The 13,609-nt window shown below is 38.8% G+C and overlaps 2 protein-coding genes across 2 annotated transcripts; both read right to left on the minus strand.

Moving 5' to 3' along the window:
* Nucleotides 1-7,313: 7,313 nt before the first annotated feature.
* On the minus strand, nt 7,314-8,999 carry LOC104773891 (putative F-box protein At1g67623). The gene is made up of 4 exons (XM_010498558.1): nt 8,888-8,999; nt 8,759-8,801; nt 8,620-8,648; nt 7,314-7,960 (listed from the first exon to the last, which is right to left on the minus strand). The coding sequence occupies exons 1-4, from the start codon at nt 8,997-8,999 to the stop codon at nt 7,314-7,316; spliced, it is 831 nt and encodes a 276-aa protein (XP_010496860.1).
* An 84-nt stretch (nt 9,000-9,083) lies between these two features.
* Nucleotides 9,084-11,541, minus strand: LOC104773892. Its single transcript, XM_010498561.1, has 13 exons — nt 11,455-11,541; nt 11,267-11,367; nt 11,090-11,176; nt 10,884-11,013; nt 10,727-10,796; nt 10,445-10,644; nt 10,217-10,359; nt 9,948-10,139; nt 9,772-9,862; nt 9,537-9,702; nt 9,339-9,449; nt 9,153-9,249; nt 9,084-9,096 (listed from the first exon to the last, which is right to left on the minus strand). The coding sequence occupies exons 1-13, from the start codon at nt 11,539-11,541 to the stop codon at nt 9,084-9,086; spliced, it is 1,488 nt and encodes a 495-aa protein (XP_010496863.1).
* Nucleotides 11,542-13,609: the final 2,068 nt, after the last annotated feature.

Consider the following 13,609-nt stretch of genomic DNA (forward strand, 5'->3'; position numbering starts at 1 on the left):
CATTCAGAGTCATCGAGAAGATCAATGACAATGCCTACCGACTCAAACTACCAGGTGAGTATACTACATCTACTTCCTTCAACGTTACTGATCTCGTTCCATTTGATGTAGGTGACGATGAAGAAGTTTTGGGGACAAAACATTTTCAAGGGGGAGACGCCTTACCGAGACCCGCCAAACGCGACCGAGACTCCAGCATCGAGCAAGGCCAAGGTTCCAACGATCCTCCCGGGAGCCTTGACAAGGTCAGGGAGCTCCGCCAAGGCCACCAAGCAGAGGATCAACCTCTATGTCCGAGCGTTCGTCCAACACCGCGACCAGACCAAAGACCATGAAGAAATAGTTCGCCTGGCCTTCACTCTTACCCAAGGGTGAAGGCAACCAAGTCATTGTAAGTGAGGAATCGTACTCTTTTTCCTCACTCCGGGTTTTTCCCAAGTGGTTTACTGGAGGAGATTTTAACGACGAGAGGAGCTTCAATGCACAACGTCCGAAGCCAAGTCGTTTCCCGCGCCAAGGCCAAAGATGGTTTTCTATTTTTACGTATGCTGTGCGTTTTAATTTGAACTCTAGAATCTTCTTTTGAACGTTGAGAGTGTTTGTGGTTAAGTTTGATTGTCAAAGAGAGCGACGTGTTCTATTTCGAAGAGAACACGTCAAAGGACAAGTGTGCGAAATTGTCAAAGAGAGCGACGTGTTCTATTTCAAAGAGAACACGTCAAAGGACAAGTGTGCGGACCATTGCGAGTCCGCGTGTCCTTAAGCCTTCTCTTAACCTAGCTATTTAAACCCTCTCTTAAAACATTTGTAGCCTTCAGACTTGAATAAAATAAATACATTTCTCAAAGAGAGATTCTTTGACCTTGTCTCACTCCTTCTAATAGAACAATCCGGGATTACTCTAGCGATAGAACCCTAACGACTCGAACCGGGTTCGTTGTCGTTAGCTTGGCTGTATCGAGAGGAGAGCCATTACTCTCGTGTCGTCACTCGTTCCACCGTCGCCTCCCTCAACTCGTTTCCACTCGCGTCCACCATCGCTTTGCATTGAAACCACTCGCTAGCCGTTCCGCATCCGATCCGTCCGTATCGCATCCTTTCGACCTGATCGCGGCCAAAAGCTCGATCTCTCAATCCACTCGTTTGTCTTCCTTCATCTTCGGTGTCCCTCGTTTGTTTCGTCCCTAGGGTCGAATCACCAAGCCTTGTCCGAGGAAAACCTCTCACAGTCCGAACGGCCCGAGAGCGACCTCTCTGCCCGTACTGCAACCGCGACCTCGGTTCACATCACTACCACTGATTGAAATTGCGCATTCTCTAATAACATTTTGTCGCTTACAGCTTGATTAATTACCTCATATGCGCGAGCTGCGTATTTTGAAAAACTTTTTATTCATATCCTTCCAAATTGACCATAATATCCAAGGTAACTGAAGAAAGGAATCATGATCGCCTGAGTGAGATGATCCTCTCCAATAGAGAAAATCAAGATTTGAGTACACAGACACATACAGAACACTCCCTGAAGAAATCTGAATCAGAGATAAACCCCAAATTTGTCACGAGTGAGGACACTCAAAAAGAGCATGGTTAATTGTCTTATATGCCGAGTCACATTTTTTACACTTGATATCACACTGGACACCACAATTAGCTAATCCAAGAGTGCCGATGCAATTTGCCAAAAGAAATTATTATTTTTTGGTGAAACATGGAGCTTCCATGCTTGGGCTCTTAAAACCGTACATGTTGGGCCATATTCTACCTCTACCGCCATCACCCTAGCCAACACATAACCCGATTTCACCGAATATTTTCCAGACTTTGAATAATGATAAATCAAACGATTTGGCTTGAAATATTTGTTGATAGCCATATTCCGAATAATCTGAATATCCTGCAAATTTATAAACTCTTGGAGAATAGTTAAATGTCACTCCCTGGTAATCGGATTGACTAAATGATTAACCATTAAATTTGGATGCAAATGTCGACCCCTGCATGGCCATATAACTTTCCTGTTGAGCGAAGCTAGAATCAGGCTTCTACAGTCTTCAAGTTCGACGATATTTAGTTTATCCAGTTTCATGTTTGTAAATCATATTAGATATGAACATCTTACACTCTGTTTCCCATGATCTTTGGCTATTTTTTGTTTTTAATATCATCCTCATCAATTCACTAAAACTTTCTCACTAATATACACAAAAACATCAACAATCTCCTTAACTTGTCAATGAACCTGCTCGTTCTTTTTTTTTCCTTTAGCAGATGTATTGGGTTTAAGAAAACAAATCTGCTAAACCGGAACAGAACCCTCTTGGAATGATGAGTTTGCCAGTTAGCTGTCAAAGGGAGAAGAGTACGTCTATGCCAATGAATCCACTTTCACGTAGAACTCTAACCATGCACTACTATAACAATATTAGGAAACTCCAAATCGAAACCGCAAATTAAGAATAGGGAATGTTTGGGCAAAAATAATCGATTCGTTTAGAAACTACGGAAACAAGAAATAGATGTTGAATAGTCGTTTTTATTGATCAAAGTATCGAGCTCAAATACAAAAGTTTAAGGCACAACGTGTCAATTTAGGAACCCTAGCAATGCTTTGGAATTGAGTCGTGTGGCTGTGTTTTTGGTCTCTTGTTTTGGCTTCGATTTCCTTCCCTATCATGTCGAAATCGCTCCCTATTTATAGGGAAGTCCCTTTACCCTAATCCTCATGGGATTTGGGTTTGAGTAACCGCCTCTTCATGAGATAAGGTCGTTCCGAATATTCTCTCTACAAGATTAAGTCAAATATTCTCTCGATAATGTCGTAGCAAATCAGAGTCGGTCTCAAAGTCAGTTACAGCCCATATTGACTCGTTGTTTGTCGTTACAGCCCGTATTGGCTTGTTAATTATTGTGTTGGCCCGTATCGGCTTGATGCTTGTCGTTACGGCCCGTATTGGCTTGATGCTTACCGTTACGGCCGGTATTGACTCAATGTTTACCGTTACAGCCGGTATTGACTCAATGTTCTAGAGAATGCATAATTCTCTATTCTTTATAGAATATATCATAAATATAATAGAATTTATCCATTATAATTTATATGATTAAAATTATGCCCAACAGTTTGCCCCCCACTCTCTATTTTCTTAGTAAGAATTTAGAGAGTAGTATAGACAAATGGTATCATTTTAATAAACCATAAATATAAAAGCTAAATATTTGTATAAGTCATGACATACCTTTAGATGTAGTCGTTTTCTTTCACTTGATTAATTCACTGCCTTCCACTAATGATGTTGTGATCCACATCGTGATCTTGTAGTTTTGTAGTTTTGTAGCTTTGGAACGATGTTTATCCCATGGCAAGACCTATGACATTGTTTGTCATCACCGGTTTATCGAATCGATTGCGCATTGGCTTTATATTGACAATTTTGTCATAGCCAATTTAATGAATTGGCTTCGCATTGGCTCTAAAACGATATAGTTATCGTAATCAATTTCTTGAATTGGCTACACACTGATCCCATATTGGCTCTCAAACCAATATGCTGCCATAACCAATTTCTAGAATTGGTTACACATTAGTTCTGCATTGGCTGCAATTTGTCGGTTTAGCCTTAGCCAATTTGGTGAATTGGCTTCACATCGGCTCTAAAACGATAAAGTTACTGTAACCAAAGTTACCTGAATTGGCCACAACTTCACTTTGCATTGGCTCCAATTCTTTGAATCGGATACACGGTTGACTTAGTGTTGATTTAAGTTAACATTTGGCCATATCCACTTTATTGAATTGGCCGCACCTGAACTCCGGATTGGCTCTAAAACGCCAATTTGGCCTTAACCAATTTCTTGAATTGGCTGCACATTGGCCCTGCATTTGTTGCATTTATTCTAAAACGGCAAATCGGCTATAATCAATTTCTCGAATTCAGTGTACACTGACTCAGAGTTGGTTCGGAAACGACTGTGCAACCATAACCCAATTCTTGAATTGGCTATACGCGCGTTGGCTTTAAATAGACAATGTGGCTCCTACCCAATTTCGTGAATTGGCTTCATGTTGAGTCAGCTTTGGCTTCAAAATGACAATGTGGTCCCTAACCAATTTCTTGAACTGGTTACATATTGACTCTATATTGGCTTTTAAATGACAATGTGGTTCCTAACCAATTTCTTGAATTGGTTACACATTGACTTTATACTGGCTTTTAAATGACAATGTGGTTCTTAACCAATTTCTTGAATTGGCTGCACATTGGCCCTGCATTTGTTGCATTTATTCTAAAACGGCAAATCGGCTATAATAAATTTCTCGAATTCAGTGTACACGGACTCAGAGTTGGTTCGGAAACGACTGTGCAACCATAACCCAATTCTCTAACTTAGCAAGAGAAACAAAAATGGCTTCTAAGGACCTAAGTCCTCTATTTATAGTGAAGTGTGAGTGCTTTGGGCGGCAACAATGGCCAATGCATGGCGAGCAAGTGCTTCCCTTTCTCCTTGGCCACAAAACACTTAGGGAAAACGCACAACACTTGGCCACTTACTCTCCACTCCTTTCCTTTGTCTCACATTCTCCTTTGCATGAAACTCCATTGGCCAGCTTTGAGAAGACAAAATGATTATGTCTCCCACTTCTTTTTCTTCCAAAGAATATTCCATTTTAAACCACAAGATTCCAAAGAATATTCCTCCTTCACTTGCATGAAATTTCATTGGTCCACTCCATCTCCTTTGTCTCCCACTAATTTGCATGAAATCCTATTGGTCAATCCAAAGAAAGAAGCGTTTACGCGCCCACACGCTCGTCCCAAAGTATCCATGTCGCGATTCTGCGGTACGCTCTCGGACGGTCCTCTCGGCACTTTTCGGCAACGCTCGGACGTTCCTCTCTGCAATACTCGGTCTCGGTCTGGACAACTCTCGACAACTCTCGGTAGTCTCGGACAACCATCCGCAGTCCTCGGACAGCTTCCTCGGACAGCTATCGACGATCCCTCCGGCAACTCTCGGATACACCTCAGTCTTTCTCGGACCATTCTCTTGATCCTTTCAAGCTTCTCCCGATCCTCTCGATCATTACCCGGACAACTCTCGGTCCTTCGGACGACTCGGACAGTACGTCGTGGTCAACTCGGCCATTTCTCAATTCACTCATAATTTCTCGGACTTGTCTTCAACAATTCTTCTAATCTCCTCGTTGGCTTCCTTTCTTGGTCTTTTGGCCTTGGGTTTTCATTTTGCAATTTACCCCTTGGTGAGGGTCACTACATTGCCAGTTTAGCTGTGATCTCGTCTCCACCACCATTGTTCGAGGTTCGACTTCGCTCTGATACCAATGATAACGTTTAATCAAACCACACTCACAACAATAAAAATAGAGGAAACAGAGGAAATACAGAGTTGATTTATTGAGATAAACGATATAATGAAACAACATTCTCTAGGAACGCAGATTCATCTTCTCACCTACAAGAGCCTCGAAAGAGATACTCCAGCAAGACGATGAGGGGGAAAGTACTAGAAAGACCTTAAAAACTTTTACAACTCTGAATATGCGTAAAAGATAAACGATGAGCTAACACTGCTCTTATACTGCCACCACATTAACAGTGTCAACCGATTATTCCCGTTACCGTTTCTTGATGTTGACAACCTGCAACTTCTGTCACCTGCATATTGCCAGCTTTATTATTTCTTCTCCACGCGCTCGTCACTCTCTTATCCATAAACATGTGTCCCATTGTGCACTTTAATACCTCATTTGCTATATCAGCTTGGAGCTTCGTGCTACCTGTGATGGTAGAGGAGTAAAGGATTAATCTTAAGAGATGGTAGAGGAGTAGTCTTTAGAGATGGATCCGCCAATGTTATAAATATCAGAACCAACCACGACGAGACCCAATGCGTGTGCAAGAGGATCATTGGGAACTGGGACTGCAGCCAATACAAGCAGGCCCAGCTCATACTCATGGCGAGAGGGGTGGGTGGCCAGGGGACCAATTTTTTTTTTTGAAAAAGCCTTAAGTAGATGGAGTCCAAAAAAAAAATTTTATGTTGAAAAGGGTCCAAAAAACCTATATGCCTAGGGACAAAAAATTTACTGAGACGGGGCTGAATACAAGTCCTGAATTAGGTTTTCAGGAGAGAGTGAACCAGCGAGGGTTAGCGTCAAAAGGGTTTAAGCACACGTAGAGACAAGTCTCGGTGCGGCCTAAAACTGAACGAGTCTCATAAAGCTCAGGTGAAGCAAGGAGAGGTCGTAATCTCTTGAAGAAGAGAGAGAGAATCGTGTAGTCCAGTCTCGACACGCGTGCCAAGATACTTATTAGCAAATCATCGGGAAGTTGAGTCGATTGAGGCGTCGGAGGGAGTGAAGGGGACGTCTTTGTCTTCCTCTCCTTCACCGGTGACGATGACATTGGCAAAATCAAACTGTAATGAGCTTCTGATTAAGGGTTTTTTTTAATGCTAGAATTTTCCACCGTAATAGCTTCTGATTTAACTTTTAATGGGCCTCAAAAACATTAAAATTTGTAAATTTGAACGAAAAAATAGAAATGTTTTAATTTTTATAAATCAATATCTCCATAATCTATCTTGAATTTTGGGATTCAAATATCTGATACATAAAATATATATTTTATTACCGATTGTTATTCGGAAGAGTTCGAGTTTTGTTAATGTTCAAATTTTTTAACTGTACCAAAATGATAGATAGATATCCAAAATTTTCTGTTAATTAACACAAATAGAGTAAATACATGTTTATTAATAATGGAAATATGGATTAGATCCGATGCACGTGATTAGTTTTCACACAAAGGCTGGCGGGGCCAAGAAGTTTCCAAAGCTTATCAAGTTGATTATCTTTTAATTAAATCTCTGCATCGTGCTGATTAGTGAACATCTCTTTTAGAAACCTCTCCTTTGTCACTTTCATGTCAATAAGCGGAGACATTTTTCGAGAGCTAAGCGAATAAGAAGATCATATCAGAGCCACGATTACATATTCCCAAAGAAGCATACGTTCCAAACCGAGTGTCCTTTGGCTAGCACTGAATTTAAATCAACTTAGCCGAGTTTCATAGAAGTCAATCAGTAATTGTATTGAAAATTTGATGTTTTTAATGCAAAGAACTTACGAAATATATATGCTCCAACAATTTCTACAAAAAAAAAAACATAACCAAAAAAGAAAGAACAAGAAAAAATTGAAGCACTTATAGAAGTTATCCACAACTCTCTCCATAATTCTAGCACAGAGTAAAACCAAAACCACTATTTAATACATAATTGATTGATCACTAAATCCTCCGACAGAAAAGTTCAACTTCATGGTGCCAGAGACAAAACTCACAAGCAGAAGAAGTCTTGATGTCGTTACTGTCCTCATTGTATGGATGCCAATCACAGTTCCTTGCTAAGAACATCATGGTTTTACCATCGCATTTGCACTTCTCTCGAACGTAGACTGTTTTGAGTTGTTCCATCACCGGGTTGGCACGATCCCATTCGCTGTCTCTAATCTTTTCAATCTTGTATCGAAGTTCCATCAGCTCATCTATCGTAGTTGACAACAACGGCTTTGTAACAGAAGACAAGATCTTAAAACCCTTTTGTTTTGTTTGGCCTCCAAGACAGATCAGAATCAACCCATAGACATATTTTGCCTCTTTGTGTCCTTTTTCTGCAGCTTTAGCTAAATATTTGAGTCCTTTTTGATCACGGTTCTGTAGAAAGTAGTAGATGAATCCTTTGCGATACAAAGCTTCGGGGTTTCCATTCTTGCGACATCTTTTGAAAAAATTGGAGAACGTTTCATGGTCGCGATGCCATGGGAACAGAGGGGTTTCTTGGAGCGAAAGTCTGCGGAGAACATATCCATCATCGCAAATACGTCGAAACGGTTTTGAAACTAATCTGAGATTACGAACCTCTGACAAGGAAGAAGCTGCGATACATGACGAAATCTCCACAAGAAGATCTTCCGGTAAAGAATCGAGGCAAATTCTTGTTTTTCTAGATTTCCTTATAGACGAAGAAGACGAGAACAGAGAGGATGATACCATGTTGTTGTTGTTGATAAAATTCAAGAGTACTGTTTCCAATTATTGTTATATATATAGAGAGGGCTTAATTCGTTTTCCTTTTTTGATTAGGAGAGACAAATTGTTCCTTTTCCATATTACAAAAGGAAAAAAAATAGATAGATGACCAAAAAAAACAGGAATAAGAAATTCACAATAGGCTTAAGATCCTATTTCTCAACCCGTCTAGGATTTTAAAACCCAATAGACTCAAGAAGATTGTATGCCCATCGAACAGGATCAAGAACTCACTTTAGCTGCGCGTTTTGGAGATCCTACAACCAAAAAAAAAAGGGGTCTCATTATCATCAATAAAGACAATAAGCCTAGGCGTTATAAACTAACTACTCATTTGTTTTTTCATTGGAATCAATAAAAACAATAAACCTAAGCGTTATTGTTTTGTCATGAGCAGATAAACAAAATAGAATAATAACCCATAGTAAAGAACTTTCTATAGAGATCTGAAGATATATATGTAAAATCAATCCTAAAGTAGATTCTATGATAGCAAGAGAGTCACATATGACGGAGATGATATCTAATAACTGGCTAGGTTCAAATCAGTACAGTTAACTACTCAAGAGACAGTCCTTCACATATCCTCTTACCAAATTATAGTAGCATTAAGGAGGCATAACAATTTAAAATAAAAGACATACTTCATAATACAATCTCCATCAAGTGCATGGACTAGAAACTTTCCTACACGGTATTCAGAGAATTACAGCCAACAAAACTCCACAGAAACATTAAAAAAGAAACCAACACTTGAAGATACAAACACGAACCATAGTCTATGACAATCCACTTACTATTGTACCCGTGCACAGAAGGCAGCGTTACATGTTTGACTCCTTTCTGCTTTTGCTTGGCCTGTGAAGAGAAATACAAGAGAACCATATATTTGATCACTCTTATAATGTTCCAAAAAAACAAATTACTCAAAACGAGTTCACAAAACAGCTACTCATTATCCACCAGAGGTCAATTCTCACATCTTTTATCACAAAATTGGCTACATCACAAAATCAACAATCTCAACGATAGATATACCTCTTGTAAGAGATATATCTCTCTATCTCTGATTTCTGTTCAGGCTTATAAGCTAACCATCTTTCATGTGGACATAAATCATCAAATGTCCCTAGATCTGCATATTAATTAATAAGATTGAGATTAAATTACTAAACACATTTGCATATCAAAACATAAAAAAAAACGTTAAGCAAAATTTCAAACCTTGAAGCAAAAATTTTGGTTCTTCTTCATAGCACTTGAGTTTCCAAAGAACAAGACCATTATCATACAATATAATTGGTTTAGTTCTATATGCATCACATATACGCGTCTCTGTAAATAGAATTTGTCACGTTACAGACAACAAACATATAAGACAACAATATATAAAACATATTGAGTCTAAGGATTTAGACTTACGTTGAGATGTCATGCCTTTTGCTTCCATCATCTCGTCATGAGCTTCTTTAGCGGCTCTTATTTGAGACATGATTACGTTATGTTCCTCAATGGACAATGGAGCTCCATTTTTCTCCATAATGGCTTTGGCAACATCCTCTTGCATCTTCTGTTTGAGCTTCTTCTCCTATAAAGACAAAACGAGCTTTAGCACAACAAAGAGATTGATATATATATTACAGATTTTAGAAAATACCTTTTCCTTTGCTGCTGCAAACTTTTCTTTAGCTTCTTTTTTCTGGTCTTCACACTCCTCAATTTCGCTTTTTATGTAATCTCTCATTACCCTGAGAAAATTACACACATGAGGTATCTCAAAATAAAGCATAAACTACAAGAAAATTTGATATTGGCATACAAAGATTCACATACTTTGTGCCAAGTGATTCATCACATAAGAAATTTAGAAGCTTGAGCCTTCTCGATGCATCCATCTTCTCGTACTCAGTAACACCCGCTACAAAAGTTTCAGGAGGGAACTCATCACTCAAAACTTCTGACTGCGATAGGATCTCTCCGATAGCAGTGAACCAACTGCTGTCAGTTGCACTTAGAGTCAAGGACCTGTAATATAAAATGCAAATGCATCACAAACATGAGCAAGAAAACAAACATGTGTATACATTTATATAGACTCATACATCTCTCTATGATGTGATATTAAATCCAACAACTGGATCATCATCTGGATAATAGGGCAGTATTGGGTTCTCCTTGTGTTACACCCACATACAAAAAGCTCACGGACAACAGTTTCAGCTTGTCCTTCCTTCAAAGAAAGAGCCTATCACAAAAGTTAAAAGCGAATCAGACTAAGAGTAAATCATTAGAGACCATACGTTGCTAAAGAGAGTAATTATATATCATACGTTTCCAAAGGCTGTGCAAAACTTGAAAAACTGGAATACATTTCCAGCTTCTTCAGTGGGTATATCAATGCCTGATACACAAGTCAAGCTTGTACCCTGAGGAACTACTGGAGCCTCAAACTGAATCTCCTCTTTAAGTTTGTCACTGGATTTGGCTCTCCTCCTCTTGCCCACCGCTTTCTTCTCCTCCTTGGGAACATCTGTTTCATAAACCTTAAATCATTGGCCTCTTCTTTTATATTAGAAAATTAACAAAACACAATTCTAAACTTATTGTCTCACCTAATGTTTCCACTTCTGTCCCTGGAACAGATTCACTATTGCTACTACTACCTTCAATGGAAGCAGCAATCTACATAATTAAACCATGTTAATCAAGTAAGTATAATTAAAGACAAAAGCTAAAGATCATTAAAAACAGGATTTGTATTTTAGTTACCAGTTTTGGCTTCCTCTGATAAGCAAACTTATCAGGCCCTTCAACTTCAAGAAGCTCAACGACTGAAGCCAACCCACAAGCTCTAGCCTTATGTACCAAAATCCCAGTGGGGTTTAGCCCTCGGCTTGTCCTGTAAAATCCACACAAACCATTTTATTTCATTGATAAAGCTCTAATATATTAATTTCAAAGACATGTATAATTACATGCACACGCTGCAGATGCATATGCCTCTACATTGAGGACATACCCAGTCGTCCAACTTTGCTACTTCTTCTGCATTCTCACCATACCTATGGTTCAAATCATGAATAACACACATTATAATTAAGAAACCATAATTGTCTCTGGAAAAAAAATCAATGAAAACAAAAAAAACGAACCTGTTTGATAAGCATTTGTAACAAAACTTATTGGGGCATAGCTTGTTATTCATCCTCCTGACCTTGCACGGTGCGACGAAGTCCATAGTCTTCTGTCGACACTACAAACAAACAAATGAACCAACAGTTTAAATCAAGAAAAAAAAAAAAAACGTTATTATCTAACCAAACAAAACTAAGTCTCACACCTGGTGACAGGATTTGCCATTTTTGGAATCATAAACTCTTCTTCCAACGACTCTAACGCCAGGATTGCGATTATGTTTGTTCTCCATAACAACAGTAAACTACGGTGAAAAAGAATCGAATTTTAACATATTTTAGGTCTTGTTTAGTCATGTTTTGCATCATATAGAAGTAATTCCTTAGGTCCTATAACCATTTCTATCCAAATATGCATTTAGGATGTTTATAAGCATGCATTGCATACATTTGTACATTGGAAGTATTATTAGGTGTTATGGAGATCTAAAATCTAAGGAAGGACTTGGTGTTATTTCTGGAGCTAACCAAGAGGACTAGAAGCATCAAGAACGTATAAGAAAGCACTCGACCACACCACTCGACCATGAACATGGTCGAGCACTCGGTCGGATTCATAACGAGCTCATCGATCCGAATGAAGATTTTCAGTTGCGATTCAGTTTCAGCATACTTCGTATAAGTTTTAGGAAATCGGGTTACTTTTCCAATGGCGGTGGTTTCAGGTCAATCAGAGGTGTCCTTCAAGAGTTATCCCTGTTTTACTGAATAGATAACATCCCAGATCGAAGACTGGAGCTACCTAACGGACCAACCACTCGACCATGCACTCGACCGAGCACATGGTCGAGCACTTGCAGCCGACTTTCTGTTTTGTCCTCTAGCAAAATATGGTTTCTCCCTCTTTTCTATATATATATGTGTACTGCCACTTGTGGCCGCAGACAGACACCTCATAACCTAGTTTTTGCCATTTTTAGCCTATTTTTACTTTATTGCATCCTCTTATTTTTTCTAGGGTTTTTAGCCACCAAAGTTTGTAATCTTGATAACTTTGGATCTGTTGACAATTTGCTTTCACTTCTTTGTATTAAATTGTTCATCTCTCTCTTATCTATCTGATCATGCTTGTTTTATCATTTTCTGGGTTTGTGTTCTTCATCATGATTTGTAGATCTGAATAGTAACTAGATCCTTGGGGATGGGTTAGGTTGATTGAGAGTTTGGTTGTTCTAGCACTTTTTAAGCCTTGATTGTTATAGATCCCTTCTAGATTAGATGTTCTCTAAGCTATTCTTGTTCTGAGAAGTTAAGAATAGATCTGAGGTTTTTTATTATGGAAAAGATATTTAAGATGTTGGATAAGACTAATACTGGAGATTATTGTGTCTAGCTTAAGAGATTAGTTGTCTAGGGTGGTTTTGACAAAAATGAATCTGGGATTTAATGCCTGTTTATCCATGTCTTAGCTAGTGAGAACTAGGTCTAGGAGTGTTTAAACTTGATTGTTATTGCCATGAGAGTGGATTAACAAGTTTATGAGATCATTGTCTATGGATAGCTTCTATGAGTTTTGTTAGACAGTCTAGATAAGCCAAGCTTGATATCAACCCATTATTCCCATCTCTAGGATCTATTTGCTTATTATTTGTTACTGCTTTCATATTTGATCATTTGTCATCGTTTATTTTGCATCTTTGTTCTTTGTTTTGCTTTTGTTCTTCTGTTATGCATCACTCGACCACCTGCTCGACCATGAACTCGACCGAGTGCATACTCGAGCACCAATTTATTTCCTTGTTTATGTTATGTTTCATTCCAGTTTGCTCTTAATTGCATCTGTTAGTAGTTTTCTCTAGCTTAGCATAGTTTATTGCACTAGTTCTATAGTTTAATTCTGCATTAGTACTGTCTTAAGTTGCCTTTGTTCATTGCATTTCATTTCTGCCAATAGGTTGTTAGAAACAAACTAACTTGATATTTGGCTTATCTTAAATGCATTGATCATGTCTTGACTGCTTACATTTCATACTCTTTATAGATTGACATCCTTTATGTTACAGCAACATAAGGGTATTGAAACACTTTGCATCCCATTTGATCATCTTAGCCTAAGTCTGTCTGTTTGCTGTCATCCATTCATTCATAGGTTAAGATCAGAAAAGACCATGTTTCACTATGACGCTTTTTGGTAAATGTGAGATCAAAGATTATCGACAATCTTCCAAAAGCGAATCAGTGGAGGACAAAATAGCCATTGTCAAGAGACGAACTGGCGTTGATGAGTGGGCCAAAGTCATGATTCTTGGCGGCCCGAGAAGAACATAGCTTGTGGGAGTGGTGTGAAGGCTGTGATGCTTG

The sequence above is a fragment of the Camelina sativa genome, unplaced genomic scaffold, assembly GCF_000633955.1.
Source record: "Camelina sativa cultivar DH55 unplaced genomic scaffold, Cs unpScaffold00724, whole genome shotgun sequence".
In the NCBI taxonomy this organism is placed as follows: Eukaryota; Viridiplantae; Streptophyta; class Magnoliopsida; order Brassicales; family Brassicaceae; genus Camelina; species Camelina sativa.